Source organism: Schistocerca gregaria, chromosome X (assembly GCF_023897955.1).
Source record: "Schistocerca gregaria isolate iqSchGreg1 chromosome X, iqSchGreg1.2, whole genome shotgun sequence".
Classification (NCBI taxonomy): domain Eukaryota; kingdom Metazoa; phylum Arthropoda; class Insecta; order Orthoptera; family Acrididae; genus Schistocerca; species Schistocerca gregaria.
The window spans coordinates 729,072,483-729,095,817 of record NC_064931.1 but is presented as its reverse complement, the minus strand read 5'-3'; the positions used below and the strand labels follow the sequence as shown (position 1 = coordinate 729,095,817).

The following is a 23,335-nucleotide window of genomic DNA, read 5'->3' as shown; positions in this document are numbered from 1 at the left end:
CATTACATGGTGGCGCTAACACACTGCTTTCATCTTCACTGTCATTTCTCAATTTACTTTGGAGCCTAGTATTACGTTTTTCACACGCCATTATTGTCACAATATTTCACACGACAACACAGAAAAACACAATTTGAAGAGCAAAAATAAGAGAAGACATTAACATAGCACTGAAAATAATATCTAGTTAATTGCAAGCGCAGCTGCGAAATACTTGGTGAAAATTTACATGCGTGCCACACCTGTTTCACTGTACAACAATGAAAGACTACAACTACAAAGGAGATTCTCTCTACAATTACGCGCTAGCAATCAACAAAATTTACAGTAATTACACAAACTACAAGAAAAAAATCAGAAGATTCCAGTGAGGTATCCTCGGCTAAGGGTCGACATATGAAACGTCCCCTTAGAAAAATTTATACAAGACTTTGCTTAAACTGACACACAATATTTTTTTAGCGCAACGCAATCTGACTTTCAGTAATCCCTACAAGAGAATGGCCCTGACTAACATTAACCTATACGTTTCACAAATCACTTACCTCACAAAAATCTTCGTTACTCAAGCTACTGCAATACCGCGAGCGCCACTACTGCCAGCTAAATAAAAGATTCAAACTACGGAAGGCACTAACTACTGATAGGTATAGTTAGCAAATGTAAGATTTTAATAGATAACAAACAATGTATTTACCTTAGTAGTCATAATATATACACTCCTGGAAATTGAAATAAGAACACCGTGAATTCATTGTCCCAGGAAGGGGAAACTTTATTGACACATTCCTGGGGTCACATACATCACATGATCACACTGACAGAACCACAGGCACATAGACACAGGCAACAGAGCATGCACAATGTCGGCACTAGTACAGTGTATATCCACCTTTCGCAGCAATGCAGGCTGCTATTCTCCCATGGAGACGATCCTAGAGATGCTGGATGTAGTCCTGTGGAACGGCTTGCCATGCCATTTCAACCTGGCGCCTCAGTTGGACCAGCGTTCGTGCTGGACGTGCAGATCGCGTGAGACGACACTTCATCCAGTCCCAAACATGCTCAATGGGGGACAGATCCGGAGATCTTGCTGGCCAGGGTAGTTGACTTACACCTTCTAGAGCACGTTGGGTGGCACGGGATACATGCGGACGTGATTTTGTCCTGTTGGAACAGCAAGTTCCCTTGCCAGTCTAGGAATTGTAGAACGATTGGTTCGATGACGGTTTGGATGTACCATGCACTATTCAGTGTCCCCTCGACGATCACCAGAGGTGTACGGCCAGTGTAGGAGATCGCTCCCCACACCATGATGCCGGGTGTTGGCCCTGTGTGCCTCGGTCGTATGCAGTCCTGATTGTGGCGCTCACCTGCACGGCGCCAAACACGCATACGACCATCATTGGCACCAAGGCAGAAGCGACTCTCATCGCTGAAGACGACACGTCTCCATTCGTCCCTCCATTCACGCCTGTCGCGACACCACTGGAGACGGGCTGCACGATGTTGGGGCGTGAGCGGAAGACGGCCTAAGGGTGTGCGGGACCGTAGCCCAACTTCATGGAGACAGTTGCGAATGGTCCTCGCCGATACCCCAGGAGCAACAGTGTCCCTAATTTGCTGGGAAGTGGCGGTGCGGTCCCCTACGGCACTGCGTAGGATCCTACGGTCTTGGCGTGCATCCGTACGTCTCTGCGGTCCGGTCCCACGTCGACGGGCACGTGCACCTTCCGCCGACCACTGGCGACAACATCGATGTACTGTGGAGACCTCACGCCCCACGTGTTGAGCAATTCGGCAGTACGTCCACCCGGGCTCCCACATGCCCACTATACACCATCGCTCAAAGTCCGTCAACTGCACATACGGTTCACGTCCACGCTGTCGCGGCATGCTACCAGCGTTAAAGACTGCGATGGAGCTCCGTATGCCACGGCAAACTGGCTGACACTGACGGCGGCGGTGCACAAATGCTGCGCAGCTAGCGCCATTCGACGGCCAACACCGCGGTTCCTGGTGTGTCCGCTGTGCCGTGCGTGTATCATTGCTTGTACAGCCCTCTCGCAGTGTCCGGAGCAAGTATGGTGGATCTGACACACCGGTGTCAATGTGTTCTTTTTTCCATTTCCAGGAGTGTATATGTGCATCTCTGCTTGCTCATCATCAGTTGGCTCGGGAACAGTACCAACCATTCCTAAGCTGTATCGTTACTGGTGATCAGAAATTGTGTCTTTATGGTAACATAAAGCCCAGACAAAGCACCAACTGCGCGCATCCACAGCAGATTTTATGCATGTGGTGGAACAGCGACGGTGCGGTGTACTACTAATTGCTTCCTCGAGGTGTAGCCATCACTGCCGACATTTACAGTCAATAACTGAGACGTCTTGCAGGCGCAGACGTCCTGTCTCAGAAGAAGTAAGCCATGCTCAAAAGTATTTACACATTCTTGGAGTCAGCTTTGTAATAATTATTACTGAAATGAGAAGTCTAAAGCTCATCTTAAACCAGAAGAGAGATCATGTTCTTGACGAATCACTTCGATTTGTGAACGACACATGTAGAGGGAATGCGAAATGCACATTACTGTGGGAAAAAGAACTAACAGATAAACAAATTCCTTAAGAAAGGCTGCAGGTGAGACGCTGACTTTACACCAGGAACTGAGGGGGTCAATGTTAGAGTGCATCGAGAGGTTTCTACAAAGGTTGAACGTCACAACGGATACAGGGATTAGCGACCACAATGTCATTGTAACAAGACTGAACACCGTCACATCCAAGTCCAACAAAAATAAATGTAAAATACATTTATTGAAAAAAAATCATATAAAAATTCGCTTGGCGCCGAAAGCTTCCACTCCTTTCAAACTGACTACATAATCTTAGATCAGATGTGACATAAGTTTAAAGAAATAGTATAGACAGCTTTTGAGAGATTTATACCAAATAAATTAACAAAAGGCGGAGCTGGTCCCTCATGATACACAAAACAGGTCAAAACACTGTTGCAGAAGCAACGAAAAAAGTACGCCAAATTTCAAGGAACGCAAAATCTCCAAGCTTCACGGCGTTTTATTGACCCTCGAAATTTACAGCGGACTTCAGCGTTAGACGCTTTTAACAGTTTCCACAACGAAGCACTGGAAAATTTGGAAGTTTGCGGTAAGTTCCTATGGGTTCAAACTGCCGAGGTCGTCGGTCCCTAAGCTTACATACTACTTAATCGAACTTTAACTTACGCTAAGAACAACACACATACACACACACATCCATGCCCGAGGGAGGACTCGAACCTCCGACGGGGGAAGCAGCGTGAACTATGGTAAAGCGCCCCAGACCGGGCGGCTACCCCGCGTGGCACGAAGCCCTGTCTCGAAATCTGGTAGAAAATCCGAAGATTCTAGTAGGATGTAAAGTGCACCAGCGGAAAATCACAATCAATATCTCCACTGCAAGACAGTAATGTTAATGTTACAGATGACAGTGGCACTAAAGCGGGGTTACTAAATATAGGCCGCGAAAGTGGTTCAAATGGCTCTGAGCACTATGGGACTTAACATCTGAGGTCATCAGTCGGCTAGAACTTAGAACTACTTAAACCTAACTAACCTAAGGACATCACACACATCCATGCCCGAGGCAGGATTCGAACCTGCGACCGTAGCAGTCTCACGGTTCCGGACTGCTCGCCTAGAACCGCGAGACCACCGCGGCCGGCTGAAAAGATCTCGTCGCCACGAAAAATACCTTTGTTTTAATGATTGCCTCTCCAGCTTAAGTACGCTATGTGATCAAAAGTATCTGGACACCCCCAAAAACATACGTTTTTCATATTAAGTGCCTTTTGTTGCCACCTACTGCCAGGTACTCCATATCAGCGACCGCAGTAATCATTAGACACCGTGAGAGAGGAAAATGGGGCTCTCCGCGAAACTCATGGACTTCCAACGTGGTCAGATGATAGGGTATCACTTGTGTCATACGTCTGTACGCGATATTTTCACACTCCTGAACATCCATAGGTCCACTGTTTCCGATGTAATAGTGAAGTAGAAACTTGAACGGACACGTAAAGCACTAAGGCGTACAGGCCGAACTCGTCTGTTGACTTACAGAGACCCACGACAGTTGAAGAGGATCGTAATGTGTAATAGGCAGACATCTATCCAGGCCATTACACAGGAATTCCAAACTGCATCAGGACCCACTGCAAGTACAATGACAGGCGAGAGGTGAGAAAACTTGGATTTCAGTTGAGTCCCATAGAGCTCAAAGCCATTTGAACCTTTTTTTTTTAGATCTTTTCACGAAATTTGAGTCACCAACTTTCTCAGCCGGATGCTAAAATGTTTTGTTGACCCCCACCTAGAGGAAGAAATGGCCATTGTAATTAAGTAAGAGAAATTATAGCTCGCACGGTAGTAAGATTTAAGTGTTCCTTTCTCCAGCGTGCTCTTCGAGGGTGGAATGGTAGAGAAATAGCTTGAAGGTGGTTAAATGAAACCTGCGCCAGGCACATAATTCTAAGATGCAGACTAGTCATGCAGTTGCAAATGTACATGACATAAGTTGCAAAACCATGGAACGTATATAAGATCATTTTGTTGTTTTAGAATCCTGTAATCCGATTAAAACCCAAGAAACGAAATGATCCACAATGGCACAAAGTTTAGTTGAGAATTATGACGAATTTTTTTTACGATAATGTCATGGCAGAAATTCCACGATTAAGAATATTCCTGTAACCTACCAAAATTCCGAAACAAGAATCTCTTGTTTGTATACCTTTAAGATTCTTTCAGTTCGTGATTGTTCAAAAAATGGCTCTGAGCACTATGGGACTTAACTTCTGAGGTCATCAGTCCCCTAGAACTTAGAACTACTTAAACCTAGCTAACCTAAGGACATCACACACATCCATGCTCCACGCAGGATTCGAACCTGAGACCGTAGCGGTCGCGCGGTTCCAGACTGTAGCGCCTAGAACCGCTTGGCCACTGCGACCGGCGTTCGTGATTGAATATGAATTTTCCGAATACGTAACTACTTTGGAGTAGGGATTTTTCTTAACCTTGTCCGTTTCGATAGCTTCTCCAATTCGGTAATTTTGTCAGCCGAAAATAGTGTAGCTAAAAGTAAAGAGTTTGATGTACAATTTCATAATTTTAAGCAGAAAGATTTAAAAGGAAGAGATCCTCATCTGCGATCGTCTGCTGATGATGCTGAGCTGTACGGTAAGGTGTCGAAGGTGAGTGATTGTAGGATGATACAAGATGACTTCGATAAAATTTCTAGCTGATGTGATGAATGGCAGCTAGCTCTAAATATAGAGAGATGTAAGTTAATGTGGATGAGTTGGAAAAACAAACCCGTAATGTTCGGGAACGACATTAGTAGTATCCTGCTCGACACAGTCACATCGTTTAAATACTTGAGCGTCTGTTTATGGGGAAAATTTAGGGGGAGTGTGGTTCATCTGTAAAGGAGACCACATACAGGACGTTAGTGGGACTTATTTTTAAGTACTTCTCGGGTGTTTGGGATCCGCACCAGGTCGGATTAAAGTAAGAGATCGAAACAATTCAGCAGTTCAGAGGAGGGCTCCTAGGTTTGTTACCTCTAGGTTCAAACAACTCGCAAGTATTACGGAAATACTCCAGGAACTAAAATGGGAATTCCTGGAGGTAAGGTGACGCTCGTTTCAAGCAACATTATTGAGAAAGTTTAGAGTGCCAGTCTTTTAAGCTGACTGCAGGATGATTCTGCTGCCGCCAAAATACATTTCGCTTAAGAACCATGAAGATAAGATATGAGAAATTAGAACTAATATGGACGTGTATAACCTGTCATCTTTCCTTCGCTGTATTTGCGAACGGAACAGGGAAGGAAATGCCTAGTAGTTGTAGGGGTACCCTCCTCCACCCACCGTACGCTGGCTTGCAGAGTATGTATCTATGCTCATGCAGACGTATATGTGGATGTAGATACTAAAGTCATCTATCGCGAAGAAGACCTTTGGTTAGTTATACTGCTTCATTAATAATAAATTAAACTGTGTTATTTATAAAAGTGCTTTTTTCCTTTTTTCAATTCATAAAATCTCTTTTCGAAATTGTTAACAGTATACTTTGCTTACTTAACCACTAGCGTAAAAATCTGTTTCCACAAAAAAAGAAAAAATTGTGGGATGTTTTTGGAAGGTTGTTGGGGGTGCGGTGTAGAGGGGGAGGGTGGGTGGGGGGTGGCAAGCTAAAACTCCACACCAAAGGCCAGATTACCTAGCTACGTCCCTCCCAGTCAGCTCTATGGAGACAGCGAACAATGTTTTGCGAACTCGGTAGTAGCGGGTAGTCGTGTCGTATGGCGGTTTGGGTGGCGACTCACGCGCATTCACTAGTATCGTACATAGTCTAAAGTTCTTCGATATTCATAAACATTTCTGTGTTAGTCTCGAGTGCGACATACTACAAATTACGAATCATTCTGAACATTTAAGAATGAGATTAGTTCGATGATAGGCAAGGAATTGTTGAACGCTGTTGGAATTTCTATAAACTAATTATGTAGTTTGTCTTAAACTGAACTGAGTATGAACTTTAATATTCTGCGGAATTGATTGTTGGTATTTTCTCACACGCCTGCTTGTATCAAGTACATACTCCCTGGTTTCGAATGATCCTTCTAATCCATTTTGGTGGAATAAACTCTGTTTAAAATTTACGCCGGTCTTAGTGTCACCTAAATTTTTAAGCTGGTCCGCTTTATAATGAAATGTATAAATTTTTCTGTGAGTCGCTAGTAATTTTTGCACCCGGCGCTGCGTGGACACCCAAAGGCGATGCAAAAGAACTGATCCACGCACTCATTTGTTACACCGGATATTGCCAAAGTGGTCGTTTATGGAGCAGTAGTCTTTCCGTATCTACGACTTTCGTCTCCCAGTCCACCTCGTTAAGTCGTAAGATTTTTCTCATGTGAAAACAGCAGTTGAGTCTTTGCTCCTTGAAGTGCCTGCTGTAATTAGAATTTCCGTCCAATTCCGCTGGAATTATCGCCTGACACCTTTGAAATATAAATCCATATCTGAAATCAGCAAACCATGACGAAGTGAGTTATTGTAATCCGTCGTTATTATTTCCTATTCTTAATACATCTTGTAACTTATGAATTGTTTCGACAAATAATTATTTATTATATAACTTTAGCACAACGCTAATAAAGCTTACCGTTACCAAAGTTCTACACGATGACAAGATCTCAGTGAGCGCAAAGCCCTGACCAATATAAGTGCTTACCGCGTATATGTACTGTACAACCAAAGCGACAGTCCCTTATCTGTTTGTTAAAACCTTTTTTATCGCTTAATATTTCAACGTTTTTTAGAAGGAATAGATATGTCCTACGGTTTTTGATGTTGCTGCAGTCTTTCGCAATCTCTTTGAAAGTGAAGTACAATTTAAGTCCAAAAAGATAGGTGGGCAGTTGGCTGAAACTAATTTTGATGGGAGAAAGTGATTTACGTTGTGCACATCAGGATATTAATAAAATTCTCAACAGATAAACGCGTGACGCTAGTCCAGTAATTGGGCAGCTGAAGCAAACAACTATAGAACTTCCACGAGAAATGTTTAGTTTTTACTAAAATAAGATGTTCTAACAAAGCCATTACTATATTCAATCATTTTATCTGTTCACAGTTTACGACCACCACTGGCTATATTCATATCCAATAAGCAGCATGCTCTATTAACTGGCGTATTCACAAGTCATGCGTTGTCGCCAGTGATGGAGTCGGGTAACAAATGTTTTTGAAGTAATTCAGAATTCGTATAAATTGTGGATATAGGTAGCCCAATCGCATTACCTGCCTAGAAGTACAGATACTCATTTTTGGGCAACTTGAAGTGTAGTAGAACTTGGATATTTTTTTTATTGTGTACCCCTCTCTATTTTTTCTTTGTCATACATTTACGAATACCATCCGCTTCTTTCAGAAGAATAACATGCTGTGTGGTGCTCACGTTGCCAGGACTCACTTCCCTTCGTTGAGCTACACTCAGGCGGACTGTTAGTAAGCAAACTTTTATAGATTTCAGGCCTGTTTTTCTTGTACTTAGAAAAGAAGTTGTTAGTAAGCAGACTTTTAGTAGTTTCGTTTCTGTTTCGATTGCTTTGTACACGATTGCTGCCTGTAGTTTATTCCCCATCAAAATATTTATTTTCAGAGATGTTAGTTGCTGATCGAGACTGAATCAACTGAGCCGTTGCAGTATTTCTCAGATTTCCAGGAAAGTAAAATTAATCCAAATATTTGCCTGCTTCGTAAATCATGTTTCGGTTTGTCTGTTGTTGGTCTTTTTCCCGTAACCGAGTCGCACTTACCGAGCGAGGTGGCGCAGTGGCTAGCACACTGGACTCTCATTCGGGAGGACGACGGTTCGATCCAGTGTCCGGCCATCCTATTTAGGTTTTCCGTAATTTCCCTAAATCGCTCCAGTTAATGCCGGGTTGGTTCCTTCGAAAGGGCACGGCCGAGTTCCTTTCCTAATCCGATCAGACCGATGACCTTGCTGTTTGGTCTCCTCCCCCTCAAACAACCCAACCCAACCCTCCCCCACCCCCCACTCCAAACCCCCAGTCGTTCTTACTTTCATTCATTTCCAAAGTAACGTGGTTTGTGGCTTCAGTAATGATGAAAACTGGCAGGGAGTAGGCTTCGCCATAACAGAAATGCCAATTTACACATTTGCTCCACAAGCCGCATTATGGCATGTGGCGAAGTTCACTTTGCTTTCTCCTATTATTTCTTCTCTTTCCTCATTGTTCACGAATGGTATGCGGGAAGAACGCCTGTCGATAAATCTCAGTATTGCGTTGATTATTCCCTCGGTTCTTGGTAAAATTTTTATACATTTATGAATGAAAACACACACGACACTTCTGTAATAGTCTACAATATTTATCATTTATTTCATAACACTTCTGTAATATTCTACAATATTTATTATTTATTTCACAAACCGGTTTTAGGCTCTTACGCCATCATCAGGTGTTTAAATACGGTTGACTGTTCTGTTTTGGAACATTTCATTGCACTGAAAAATAAGTAAAGAAATAAATCATATTGTAGAATATAACACCAGTGTTTTGTGTGTTTTCATTCACAAATGTATAAAATATTCTACCAAGAACCGACGGAAAATTCAATCAATGCAACTAAATGTGCCAATACAGCACAGTTATGCACCATTTCAACACCTGCTAATGGTGTAACAGCCGAAAATCGATTTGTGAAATAAATAATAAGTATTGTAGAATACTATACCAGTGATGAGTGTGCTTTCGTTCATAACTCTCAGTAAAGACCAGAATTTCTTTGATTTCATACGATATGTATGGGAGGAGCAACTGAAAACAGACTGTAGGAAACTCCGATTTGGAATATATGGCCGAGGGTTCTGCGTAATGTGTGATCCAAGTATGGCCTTCTTCTAACCCTCATCAGCAGTCGATACGGCACTCAAACGAGAGCAACACAGACGTCAAGAATTAATGGTGCTCATGAACAGCTGTGTACTATTTTAATAATATGTCGTACACCTTATTATAGTTCGTCATGATTACGTTCACTGTGGATACTACGACAGTGATATGTACATACACTCCTGGAAATTGAAATAAGAACACCGTGAATTCATTGTCCCAGGAAGGGGAAACATTATTGACACATTCCTGGGGTCAGATACATCACATGATCACACTGACAGAACCACAGGCACATAGACACAGGCAACAGAGCATGCACAATGTCGGCACTAGTACAGTGTATATCCACCTTTCGCAGCAATGCAGGCTGCTATTCTCCCATGGAGACGATCGTAGAGATGCTGGATGTAGTCCTGTGGAACGGCTTGCCATGCCATTTCAACCTGGCGCCTCAGTTGGACCAGCGTTCGTGCTGGACGTGCAGACCGCGTGAGACGACGCTTCATCCAGTCCCAAACATGCTTAATGGGGGACAGATCCGGAGATCTTGCTGGCCAGGGTAGTTGACTTACACCTTCTAGAGCACGTTGGGTGGCACGGGATACATGGGGACGTGCATTGTCCTGTTGGAAGAGCAAGTTCCCTTGCCGGTCTAGGAATGGTAGAACGATGGGTTCGATGACGGTTTGGATGTACCATGCACTATTCAGTGTCCCCTCGACGATCACCAGAGGTGTACGGCCAGTGTAGGAGATCGCTCCCCACACCATGATGCCGGGTGTTGGCCCTGTGTGCCTAGGTCGTATGCAGTCCTGATTGTGGCGCTCACCTGCACGGCGCCAAACACGCACACGACCATCATTGGCACCAAGGCAGAAGCGACTCTCATCGCTGAAGACGACACGTCACCATTCGTCCATCCATTCACGCCTGTCGCGACACCACTGGAGGCGGGCTGCACGATGTTGGGGCGTGAGCGGAAGACGGCCTAACGGTGTGCGGGACCGTAGCCCAGCTTCATGGAGACGGTTGCGAATGGTCCTCGCCGATACCCCAGGAGCAACAGTGTCCCTAATTTGCTGGGAAGTGACGGTGCGGTCCCCTACGGCACTGCGTAGGATCCTACGGTCTTGGCGTGCATCCGTGCGTCGCTGTGGTCCGGTCCCAGGTCGACGGGCACGTGCACCTTTCGCCGACCACTGGCGACAACATCGATGTACTGTGGAGACCTCACGCCCTACGTGTTGAGCAATTCGGCGGTACGTCCACCCGGCCTCCCACATGCCCACTATACGCCTCGCTCAACGTCCGTCAACTGCAGATACGGTTCACGTCCACGCTGTCGCGGCATGCTACCAGTGTTAAAGACTGCGATGGAGCTCCGTATGCCACGGCAAACTGGCTGACACTGACGGCGGCGGTGCACAAATGCTGCGCAGCTAGCGCCATTCGACGGCCAACACCGCGGTTTCTGGTGTGTCCGCTGTGCCGTGCGTGTGATCATTGCTTGTACAGCCCTCTCGCAGTGTCCGGAGCAAGTATGGTGGGTCTGACACACCGGTGTCAATGTGTTCTTTTTTCAATTTTCAGAAGTGTATATTCGTACACGGCAGACGTATTACTCAAAGAGAGTAACATACATTCTTTGCTCTTCATCTGCTGAAAGCATCGCAGTGTATTTCCAATTCCTGAGTCTGCCACAAACAGAAAGCAGATGATTGCAGGCACTGAAATACCATTGCTTCTACCCAGAACTGTCCACCGAGTGAGGTGGCTCAGTGGTTATCACACTGGACTCGCATTCGGGAAGACGACGATTCAAACCGGCCTCCAGCCATCCTGATTTAGATTCTCCGTGATTTCCCTAAATCGCTTCAGACAAATGCCGGGATGGTTCCTTTGAAAGGGCATGGCCCACTTCCGTCCCCATCCTTAACTAATCCGATGGGACCGATGACCTCGCTGTTTCCTTCCCTTCCACCAAATCAACCAACCAACCAGAACTGTCCCATCGTCCACGTACTGGTGTGGACGATATCCTTTTAGACTAAGACAGATTTCTTGTCAACCTTTAGCTTTCTTTTTTCAATGCTGACGCTTTTTTTCGAACTGCAACAATATATTTTCCGAAACATATTTCATTAATTGTGCATCCATGTCGTTTTCATTAATCAAACGCTTCTCACAAGAAGTAAACATACTTCTTTATTGAGAGTGAAAAAGTACGACCCCACTTTTGTTTATGGGTTAAAAAATGTGAAAATCATGATGGAAAAATGATTTGACATTCACGCTCGTATTTTGGGGATAGTGAACTAAGTATTTCCTTTGTTGCAGATGTTCAAGAAGATGTGTAGTATGTGCATACGTAAAGCTGACCACAGTCCGAAGGTTTGTTTGCACGTAACAGCGCTTTACTGGGCATGGTCCTGTTCCAATTGATGTGCCCTTACTATCCTCTAACCCGAGAAGTGACTCACTCAGTCAGTTACGCGGGAAATTAAATTTTAACGTGTAACCCCGAACCACAGTGTAACTCTGTTCTTAACAATTTAAAAAGATTGCCAGCGATTATAGTCATGTTACCTACAGAAAAGGAACTAAGGCTACAGGGGATCTTAAGGTAGATCCTTGGATTTATGGATTGTCACTAACCGCACAGCCGTCAAGTCAATCTGCATTTTTTGCATGCACCAATTAATTTAAACTGCCACGTGTATGCCTTCTCACGGGTTAATGGGAGTGCAAGAAATAAATGCTTGTTGTTTGCCTCTAGTGTCTGACCTCACATCGACAGCCTCAGTTTGACAAGGCTGCACGAGAAAGCTCGCGTGTAACTTGTATTACATGTCTGGTATAGAAGACTTACGTATTCGCCTTCCGATACCGATTTTTTGTTAGTCTGCTCTAGTCGAAAACTATACTTTTCTATAGAAAGTTATATATATGGAGCTTCCAATCAATGTAAGCAAAACTAATTGTAAACGTTTAGTTTAGACACCTTAGAAACATATAAAACATTTCTACGGAGAGTAATTAAGAACTTTACTATACAGAATATTACTAATAAAAATTCGTTTTCAGCCCAACTAAATTGGAGAGCCTCATAGTTAAGGCGACACTGTTCATAAAAATCAGGAAATTTAGGTTCGAGTCATGGTATGAGCATTAATTTTGATGTGTCACTTTAGACGTTTGATAGTATATATAAATTTGCGGTATGATAATTTATCAATAGTCGTAACCTCGTCTCCCCTTGATATGGAAGAGGGAAACGAAGTGGAACTAAGTAAATTAAATCCGAATCTGGATAAGGCATTTCGACTTGACATCTATCAAATTTATATACTTTGCCTCAGCTGCTACGTCATTCGGCGTAGATCTTATAGCGGAACAGCTCTCATCAGCTTTTCTCACGCTTTCGCAAAATATGACCTTTCTCTGCAGTTCACGAAACGAGAAATAGTGACCGTGCTAAAGTCACTCTGGACTGTCCAAAAAGTAGACAAACGGATGTATAGAGAAGCTATAACACTACCTGAGTGTCAGACTCGCAATATACCACCACGATTGCAACACAATAAACTTTAATTTCCTTCAATAATCTATCCATTGCTCATAATTAACTGGAACTGGTTGTGACCTAAGTAATCACAATTTGTTGCGTACCACACAAGACACAGTATTCGTACATGAACCAAATAAACTACTTAAAAAAATAACAGCATAACACATTTAAACACCGAAAAATCGCTGAAGGGAACATGAGGCAAAATATTGATCACCGAGCACATGTATTTGCACCTCGCCGTGTTTATACAACGCAGTAAGGTCTCAACATACGAAACACAGTAATCAAGATCGCACAGGGAAACACAAGCCGTCACACATTTGCATCAACATAAAGTCACGTCAGTTAAGGTTCGCAGTCATACAAACCCAAATACATGGTACTGAAATTAGAGCAAGCAATGCCAACAGCGTTTGTGCTCCAACACATTTCGTAATTTCAAATATAAGTTGTCAGGTAGCATATAGGGTAATTCTCATTAATATGCAGTTCAGTTCAGAACTAATAAACATGTGGGCTCGTATTTAATAACTCATTCCTTAGGTGAACATTTTAAATACGATACCAATTATGTCTCCTGTATGCCACTATTAATCAGGACAAACTACTGCAGGCAGATACAAAAAAATTACACTAAACTATAAATTTAGTTTTGACTGAAATCGCTTGTTTTTGCAATCGAAAGTATTTGAAGTACTGAGTGGTCAAGATACAATTTAGATAAGCCCTGATCAAGGCTGCAGTACTCCGTCGACATTTCACTGTAGCAGTTGTGAACTTGAAGTTGCCTCTGGCGCTTGTGTTCAACGTAGGAGCAAACCCATGCTCGATCGAACTTGTCATATTGTGAGTATTGGTATCTTCCCCCATTAACAACGCTACTAATTATGCCTACTATTCATTACAACCGCGATTTCTTGTCTAGGCTACTCGGTTCTAAGTTTGACCAGGGCCTCTTGGTCTACTTTACCTGACAAGTTGTAATATCATTGATCTTATGTACGTGTGATGACTTCTCTGTGGTTCAACTAACGGAAAAATATATACTTGTAAGTATTTCCAGTAACCAAGGTGAAACTTCACAAATTTAAATTGCAGACAAATTGCATCTATTTTCAGGACCATTCACATGATAGTCAGCTTGCAGTTGAAACTGCACCTAACTTATCACAGAACCTGGACAGTAACCTGCATAGACTCGATGGAGTCTAATCTGCTTGTATGAGTGGCAATTAACAATACTCCAGTACTGTTCTATGAGTACGTAACTGCTGGAGGGGACTCACACTGACTAAACAAGACTTTAGCATGGCGGTGACTTGCAGTGAATGTCCGAAAGTGTATGCTTAAAGACGACTTCCACAACATGTCTGATTGACTATCTAACTACTACTTAAGACACTGTTCATGATGCATATTTAAGGACTCGCATTATAAATTTTCTACAAACAATATCAAAAGTTAAAATACAGATTAATTTTATTTGTAATAATGACATAAACGACAGAAGTCAGAAGCATTGTTGTACGCATTACTTATCAGTTATTTTGTTTAACTGTTGACTGTGAATTCTTTTATTGGCTGTTATATTGAGATCTACTTTCATGAAAGGATTTTGGGATGAGCATATTTCTCCCGCATTTTCTAAGAAACACGGGTGAGATTATTCTAGAAACAGAATCTTATATTTTGCATATTTCATTAAGTAACAGGTTTTGCCAAGCAATTATATTCATTTTTTTATCAACAGAGAACTTGAGGCTACAAAATGGTAATAAAGGAATTTTGGATGGCTAACATTCTACAATTTTAATAATTTGTGTTTCATGTGGCAATATTATTTTTGGATATTAGTATTTCCTAAACTAAAAAAAACTGACAGAAGAAAATTTTATTTATATAGAAGAAAATACGGCTGCAAAATGTGATATAACAATCCTGAATCAAGCGCTTATTAGTGGGATCGAAGTTTTGAGTGCATGTGTTTTTACCAGTTCTTAAAACTTGAATATTTTCTTAAGTAAAATATTTCTGTACAATATATCGCGGTCGCCAATGAAATGTAAGTTGGCCTCGAACCAATAAGGATCAGATAAAAACCTCCTGAAAAAGAATTTTGACATTACACGTAAATATTGTATGTGGATTAGGCAAGATAACAGGAGGAGAATCATATAAATGAAAAAACTATTTAATTGAACACTTTTTTTAGACGGGCTACCTAGTAGAAAAAAGTTTTCCTAGACCCATACTGATTCCTATTCCTACACAGATAGTCCTGAAAATGTGTCCTTGTGAATTTTTAATAGTTATGACAATATTTGTAAAATATAAAACGAAAAACATGGGACGCAATCAACAGGTAATTGGTGCATAAATAGTTCACCTATGTCACCAACAGTTTTACTGTGCTCTAACTGATATGAATTGTTGTACGATTCTTTTCAACGACAGCTTCTTTCTACACTCCTTACTATTATCTGTTGCATGTGCTCCACGTTTTTCGTTTTAAATGTTAGAAGTATTGTCATAACTATTAAAGTTCACAAACACAAATTTTCAGGACTATCTGTACATGGTTAAGAATCTGTATGGGGTTAGGAGAAACATTTTCTACTTTTTACTGCGTTTAAAAAACGTGTAAAATAAACAAGTTTTTATTTAAATAATTTCTTTCTGCTTTTTAGTCTTTTGTATGTGAAATTTGTCAATCAATTGCAAACATATGGATGAGACAACAACAAAGATATGTGGTACATTTAAGGTTTATTTCAGTTTGTCTTCAGTAGTCAAAAGATATGTTGGCTTCTTCCTACGTCTATCTCGCAAGAGGACCGTGAAGGTATAAGTTAGAGGTAATCGAACTCACACGGAAGCTTACCAGCAATCGTTCTTACTGCGAAGCATTCCCGACTGGAAGAGGAAAATGGGAAAATAACAGTGGTACGCAAGGAATCCTGAGCCACACATTCTACATCTACATCCATACTCCGCAAGCCACCTGACGGTGTGTGGCGCAGGGTACTTTGAGTACCTGCATCGGTTCTCCCTTCTATTTCAGTCTCGTATTGTTCGTATTAGACAAGAAAGCGAGGTAATATCGCATTGTCACCCAGTTCTGAGCTACAGTCTCTTGAATAAGATCGTGATCGGGTTAATCAGTGGAGAAATGTGTGACAACAAACTAAAACATGTACATACGTCATATGTAAACAAAAGAAAAATGCAACTACCGCTAATAATATGACCAGTCACCCGGAGCGTCGATAATCGCGTGACATCTCCGAGGCTTGCTTGAATCGAAGTTTTCCGCATATTCAAGTGGAAGGGACCTCCAGAAGTGTCAAATTCGCGTTGACAGCTGTTTCAAACTGAAGATAATTTTTCCTTACAACATCTTTTTGATGTAAGACCAAACATTTTCAGTAGTATTAGCGTCAGGCGACTTTGACTCGAACACCTTCCTCCCTTTTCCAGTAGCTGCAAAGCTTTCTGAAGCGCATCGGATCATTGCCTTGTTACAGTATCCAGTTTTCATTTCTGTCGATAAAGCAACGTTAGGCAATCGGCATCAAACACCTTTTATAAACGAGACGTGTAAACTGTACTCATGTCTCTTCTTGTGTATATCAATCAAGAATTTTAAAAAAAGTAAGCTAATGCTTTATGAACATTGCATGAAGGACAAAGGTTCCCCTGTTTGGTTGTGATAGAACTGAAACGCTATCTTTTACCGTCTGTGTAATGCCGAACACGCTCTTACTTGATAGACGGTATGTTTAAAGTTTAAGATCTGTAGCTTATCAGGAAGTCACTTTAAAATCAATTGCAAAATTTTTACAGAACAGACCTTATAAAAAAAAAGTGTAAAGTGTTCAAACAGTGTGTATGTTTGGAGAGATATCATAAGCAAGTAAATCTCTTCCATTTTGCTGCGTTGCAACGTATTTTTGTCACTCAGCAACAGTCAGAAGTTTCAGACTGTGACAGTGCCTAATAGTGAGCTTCCGGGTGTTCAACCGATCAGTTGTTTCTATTTTCTGTACAATATTGCGACGACCGACCCCTCTGTCTTCTTCAAGTGCTGCGAGTTTTGCTATTATGAGTCCTCGCTACGTGGACTCCAACCAGACTTTGAGCTATTGTTGGTCTCACGCCACTATTTATAGCCGTGTTCGATTCCCGATGTCCACTGCGTCCTTTGATGCTCTACTGTTTTACAGAGCAGTAACTGATACTCCGTGAAACGCAAATTCCTTCGTCGTTTTCCAACTCTCATGGATGTGATGGTCGGCGATATTTTAATTTTTTGTGTGGCCAAATGGAGCGGAAAAGCTTCAAGAGTTCCTGGAACATTTAAATTCCATCTGTCGTATATAGAATTCACGATTGAACTTGAAAATGAAGGTCAGATACCTTTCCTCAATGTGTTGGTTAAGACAAGACCGGATGGTTCCCTGAGTCACAGCGTACAGTCAGTTCCTCAAGAAAGTGTACGTTGATATCTGTATGAAATAAAAGACGCTATTATAAATATATGTTAACATACAAATACATGTTATTACTAATTTCACAATTACCTACTAGCTAATCCAGTCGCCACTCTTATCAAATGTTCAAATGTGTGTGAAATGTTATGGGACTTAACTGCTGAGGTCATCAGTCCCTAAGCTTACACACTACTTAACCTAAACTATCCTAAGGACAAACACACACACACACACACACACACACACACACACACACACACACACACACACACACACACACACACACATGTCCGAGGGAGGACTCGAATCTCCGCCTGGACCAGCCACTGTTATAGATTATAGCTTGGCATCTTAGTCCTCTCTCCGGTAAATCATCCAAAAAATGGTTCAAATGGCTCTGAGTACTAGGGGACTTAACATCTGTGGTCATCAGTCCCCTAGAACTTAGAACTACTTAAATCTAACTAATCTAAGGACAGCACACAACACCCAGCCATCACGAGGAAGAGAAAATCTCTGACGCCGCCGGGAATCGAACCCGGGAAGCGAGAACGCTACCGCACGACCACGAGATGCGGGCGTAAATCATCTACATTTCCAAACTCTAAATATCGTTTGACCCACTTCGCAACGAATGTCTTTAACTTTCTAACAAATTTTAGCAGCAGCTCCATATGAAAGCATTGGTCCCTTTGGATGATTTATAAGGAACACTGCCTCGTGAAGCTTCGGATATTTTGCACTATAACCGATAAAACAAAACATTCGATTCTCGCACTGTTTATCTATATCCTGTGCAAAAGCTCATTGTTCACAAATTCCAGGCCGCTACCAGAGATGTCGCAGCGGACGTTAAATTTAAAATTATGGCGTACAGTTTTTCTGTGGAACTCACTGTACACGGAAAACCTACGCACACTGACCTCTGTCCCCATACCTGGAGCCATCACCATCGATCACAAAGAAATTCGGTGCTAAAGACTCTGGTCCATAGAATCCGAACACTTTCAGATAAGGAGAGCCTCGCCAGAGAATTACAACACTACGACTGGTGTTCCGAAGGAATGGGTAGTCAGAGCATCAAATTGAAGGGGGGATGCAGTCAAATAAGAACGCCTGAGAATGAGGTTGAGGCCGATATCGAGGAAGAAAAGTCGAAAACAGTTTGTCTGCCTTTTGCTGGCCCAATATCCAGAAAGATCGATAGACTTTTACGGAAATACGCTATCCAGTGTATTTCGCTCCCTTCAACTAAGATAAAAAGTATATTTTGTGATGTTGAAAACAATCTAGGTTCCAGAAAGTCGGGTGTGTAATGCACGCGAATGCGGCATGTCTTAGGTTAGGCAGACTATCAAAACTGTCAGCCCACCCGTTTAGCCGCACGGTCTAACGCACTTTCCGATGTGGGAAGGAGCGCCTGGTTCCCAGCACGAATCCGCCTGGCGAAATCACAAGTGTGTCGAGGTCCGGTGAGCTGGTTCCCCTTATTCCGCCTCAGCTACACTATATCCGCGATTGCTGCGCAAACAGGTTCTCCATGTACGCGTACACCACCATTACTGTACCACGCACACATAGGGGTTACACTCGTCTGGTGTGAGACGTTCCCTGGGGTGGGGTGGGGGCGGGTACCGAGGCTGAACCACATAATAATCCTGAAAGAGTGGTTCGGTATGGAGTGGCGGAGGGATGAAGTGGACTGTGGTAGCCGTCGTGGGGTTGTGGACCACTGCGACTGCGGCGACGACGGAGCCTGTCCATCGCTTCTAGGCCCCCAGTTAACATACAATACAATACAGTCAGAACCGTCAAGGAGAGCTGCAAGAAACAGCGACACACCCGGTGAAAACAACCAAACGAAGCAGCACTTCCTCGATATAATCATGAGATGAAATATGATGAAACCATTATCATGCTACAAACGCCAAATTTCCGGGACAGCATAATTAGGGAGTCTGTCGAAATAAAGATGTCAGAAAACCTAATAAACAGGGATGGAGACTTCACTTTAAATAACGCTTGGGGTCCGGCACTCAATGTATTCATATCTCGCCGACCATCTCATCCGTCAGAGCTGGAAAACACCGTGGGAATTTGGGTTTGAATTGATATCAGTGCGTGCTCTGTAAAACAAAAGGGCATCAAAGGGCTCAGTGGACGTCGGGAATTGAACTTGGCTGTAGATAAGGGCGTGAGACCAACAATAACTCACACTCTGGTTGGAGTGCAGGCAGCGTGTACACATGACAGTAACACTCGAAGCACCTGAAGACGATGGCTGGTTCGGTAGTCGAAATATTGAGCAGAAAATGGAAACTCACAACTAATTTTTCACGTCGAGAAAACCTGAGAGATCATACGACAATGCCAAACTGACAACTCGTCAAAATATGTGTTGTTCAATAAGTTTTTCAAACAGAAATTACAAGTTTCGTCAACATTCTCGAGCTGTACAATTTACGCACTTTCAGTAATCAAAAAAAAAGATAAACATTATAGTTTAGGTACCACATAAATTGATAATATGTTATTTAGGTTTGAATCTACAGTATTAGAATGTACTTAAGGGGGTAGGACGTCAAAAGGGCCGATTTGGAGCAGGAGAGGCACCACAGGACATTTTAATTTGCACTGTCTATACTTTTCAAATAAATCCATAAAACTTTGCCAGCATAGCCAGGAAGATTCAGGATTCAGACTTATAGCAGTGGAAGTTCAAAAAAGTAACAAAATAATTTTTTACACGTGAAATTTCATCATTTTTTTCACTTACAATTGGCTGCATTTATTGCTATAGGTGCACTTTTCTTCAAAAGTAAGAGATATTCTTTGATGAATTTTGCACGGCATACAAATCATACTTACAGGTGTATGAAACTCTAGAATTTTCCATATCTATTAAAAACTGTGGTAAAAATTGAGATAATTAAGTATAAAATTTGAGTTTTTTTCTAAACATTAACTTTAAAATGTAACAGATCATTCATTTTTTCATAAATTAAATGAATTCTAGAGTTTCTTACACTTGTAAGTATGGTTTGTATGATGTGCAAAATTCATCGAAGAATCTCTCTTTCTTACGAAGAAAAGTGTGCCTCAACAAATGCAGCCAATAGTAAGTGAAAAAATGATGAAATTTCACGTGTAAAAAAATATTTTGTTATGTTTCTGAACTTCCACTGCTATGATTGTGAATCCTGAATTCTTCCTGGTCATTCTGACAAAGTTTTATGTATTTATTTGTAAAAGTATAGACAGTAGAAATTAAAATGTCCTGTGGTGACTCTCCTGCTCCAAGTCGGCCCGTTTGACGTCCCACCCTCCTTAACTGCATGTAGGAGATTGAAGATGATGTATGGAATCTCGACTGAGCAATGGTCAACAAGACTGAAGTACTGGGTGACGTTCCAGGTGAGCTTCAGCAACACGGTCTCGCCGCAGCAACAGCAGCAGCAGCAACACCAACACCAACAACAGCAGCAGCAACAGCAGCAGCAGGCGCCCGCCGAACCGGTGACGCTGGCCACCCTCAACAGGGACTGCTTCATCATCCCCGTGGCCAGCCTCGACCGCTTCCTGCCCGCCGGAGTGCCTGTGAGTACCCCTCCGCCTGGCACAGATATATGTAGCGAGATTTTACTCTCGTCATTGAGCCATGATTTCGTCTGAGTATGCCGTGCTTTGAAGGCACTTAAAGAGAATCTGAACTATAACCGAATGAGTAACACAAATTGTATGCCATTTTGGTTTACTTTTATATGTGCACATTTTAGATGCAAATGCTTTGTCGATACAACCACTCTTTTCCGTCTCTAGCTGTTCGTTTCAGTTCCACATCTTCTCAATGCCATTTCTTCCTAGACCGACGGAAGTATTGAGTCTGATGATATGTTCAGTTAAGTTAATTTTTCACTTTTCCATTTCCTTTAATAATCTTCTCTCTTCATTGACTTCCTTTAAGACATGAATGATTGCTTTTCTTTCCGTCCAACAGGTTTTGTCATTTTCCGCTATATCCACATTTCAGCCGTTCGAGTTAGTTTCTTTCCAATTATTCCAGAGTACACCTTTTACTTCCGTAAAGAACTACGCTCAACAATTTTTTTCACAATTTTTTTTGACATCTACAGTCATGTGTTTGATGCTAAATTTTTATCTTAGTCGTCAATCCATGTTTTGTCAATCTTCTATGTTTTTCCGTACTACCATTACTTACGTTTTCCGTTTGATCACTTTTAATTTCCATAGTTTAAGAGTATTTAATAGGGTCTCCAGGACTCTCTTTATTTCTTTTTCGGAGTCTGTAACAGCTACGATGTCATCAACAAATCTGATACAATGTATCCTTTCCCCACTGGCTTTCATTCCCTTTTTCAACGAGTAGTAAATAATCATTATGGAATATGTGGGCTTTAAAAAGTATAAATCGAAGTCTCGATGCTTTGCCAGGGTCTATTTTACGGGTAATGTGTAATAATATCGCATTTTGCAAGATCTTGACTACAGTGCCACTAATGTTAACATTTCTGTGACGTTCAAACGGAAATGTGTCACTTCCCCATCAGACATACTAACAGGAATATTGTTGTGAGCGACTCGAAGTAGTGGCATGCGGCCAAGTCATCAAGGTGTTTGTGGAACTGAATTCAGCATTTAGGTGATGACTATTGGCAGCAGATGCTATGTGTTTGTCATTCTTGGTGGCTCCGGGAAAATAGATGAGTTTTTAAAACTTCGGAAACTTAGTTGTCCCCTCTGGCTCACAGCTTGAGTTACCTTCCATAGTTGTGCTCTCTATCTCTCCCCATAGACTCGCTCTATGTAGCCAACTTCTCTTGGCAGGGCTTAACTTCCACTAGACTCGCTAATTTTGCTGTTAGCTAATCGAGATTCCTGCTTAGTTCAAGGACCTGAGTTTCGCGTGGTGAAACTACGAAGCTTTCCTGTCGGCTCTTGCCGAGCTGTTGCAATTAGGTGTACCGCCCTTGGCCATTCTTGCTGGTCGTTTAACGACTGGTTACACCCCTCCCCGCCCCGCGCCTATCCACTCTACCTCGTGGAGTCCGACAGGCACTGTGCGACACTACTTCTAGGAAAACACGGTTTGAGTGCTCTGACCGCATTCGCTTTAATATTTGATAGCATTCAATCCCTGCCACTTCCGCATTGTGATGAACGTTAATTATCTTCTAGAGGAAGTTTTCAAACGTTCTCTCAACATTGAACGCTCGGCGTATTGAATCATTAATGCTGAGTGTGACTATGGACCGAACGAGGTGGCGCACTTAGAAGACACTGGACTAACAATCTAGAGGCCTGTGGTCCAAATACACGTCCGGGTATATTGATTTAGGTTTATCACGGTTTCCTTAAATCGCTTAAAGCGAAGTTTTGGATGGTTCTTACGCATGCCATTTTCAAAAGGGCGTTGGGGGAGATCCTGCCCCCCCCCCCCCCAACAACCCCCAACAACCCCCACCACCCCCACCCCCGCACACACAAAATGTTTTATTAAATATGTCAGTATTTATATACGTTCAGTATGGTACTGGATAAAATTATCAGACAAAGGGAGGGAAAAATAGAAGGAATTCAGTTACATAGAACGTGCGCAGACAAGATTATAAAATGCCTGATATTTGCAGATGACCGGGCAATACTTAGAAATAACAGACAAGAGGCACAAGATGCACTGGAGTACATATATGAAGCCTCTGCCAAAATAGGTCTATAGTAATCATATAAATGTAAATGTCGTGTGCCTAGTGTCTCCCAACGGG

At 42.3% G+C, this 23,335-nt stretch overlaps 1 protein-coding gene across 3 annotated transcripts in view; it reads left to right on the top strand.

Annotated features, from left to right (window-relative positions):
* LOC126298763 (uncharacterized) overlaps window positions 1-23,335 on the top strand; it is a 367,391-nt gene that overhangs the window by 220,106 nt on the left and 123,950 nt on the right. For 2 of the 3 annotated variants that reach the window (XM_049990213.1, XM_049990214.1), the window contains 2 exons: window positions 11,829-11,882; window positions 20,967-21,149. In XM_049990213.1, coding sequence (XP_049846170.1) covers window positions 11,829-11,882; window positions 20,967-21,149 — 237 coding nt within the window. The remainder of the gene's footprint in view (window positions 1-11,828; window positions 11,883-20,966; window positions 21,150-23,335) is intronic. The other variant, XM_049990215.1, reaches the window with a different exon arrangement.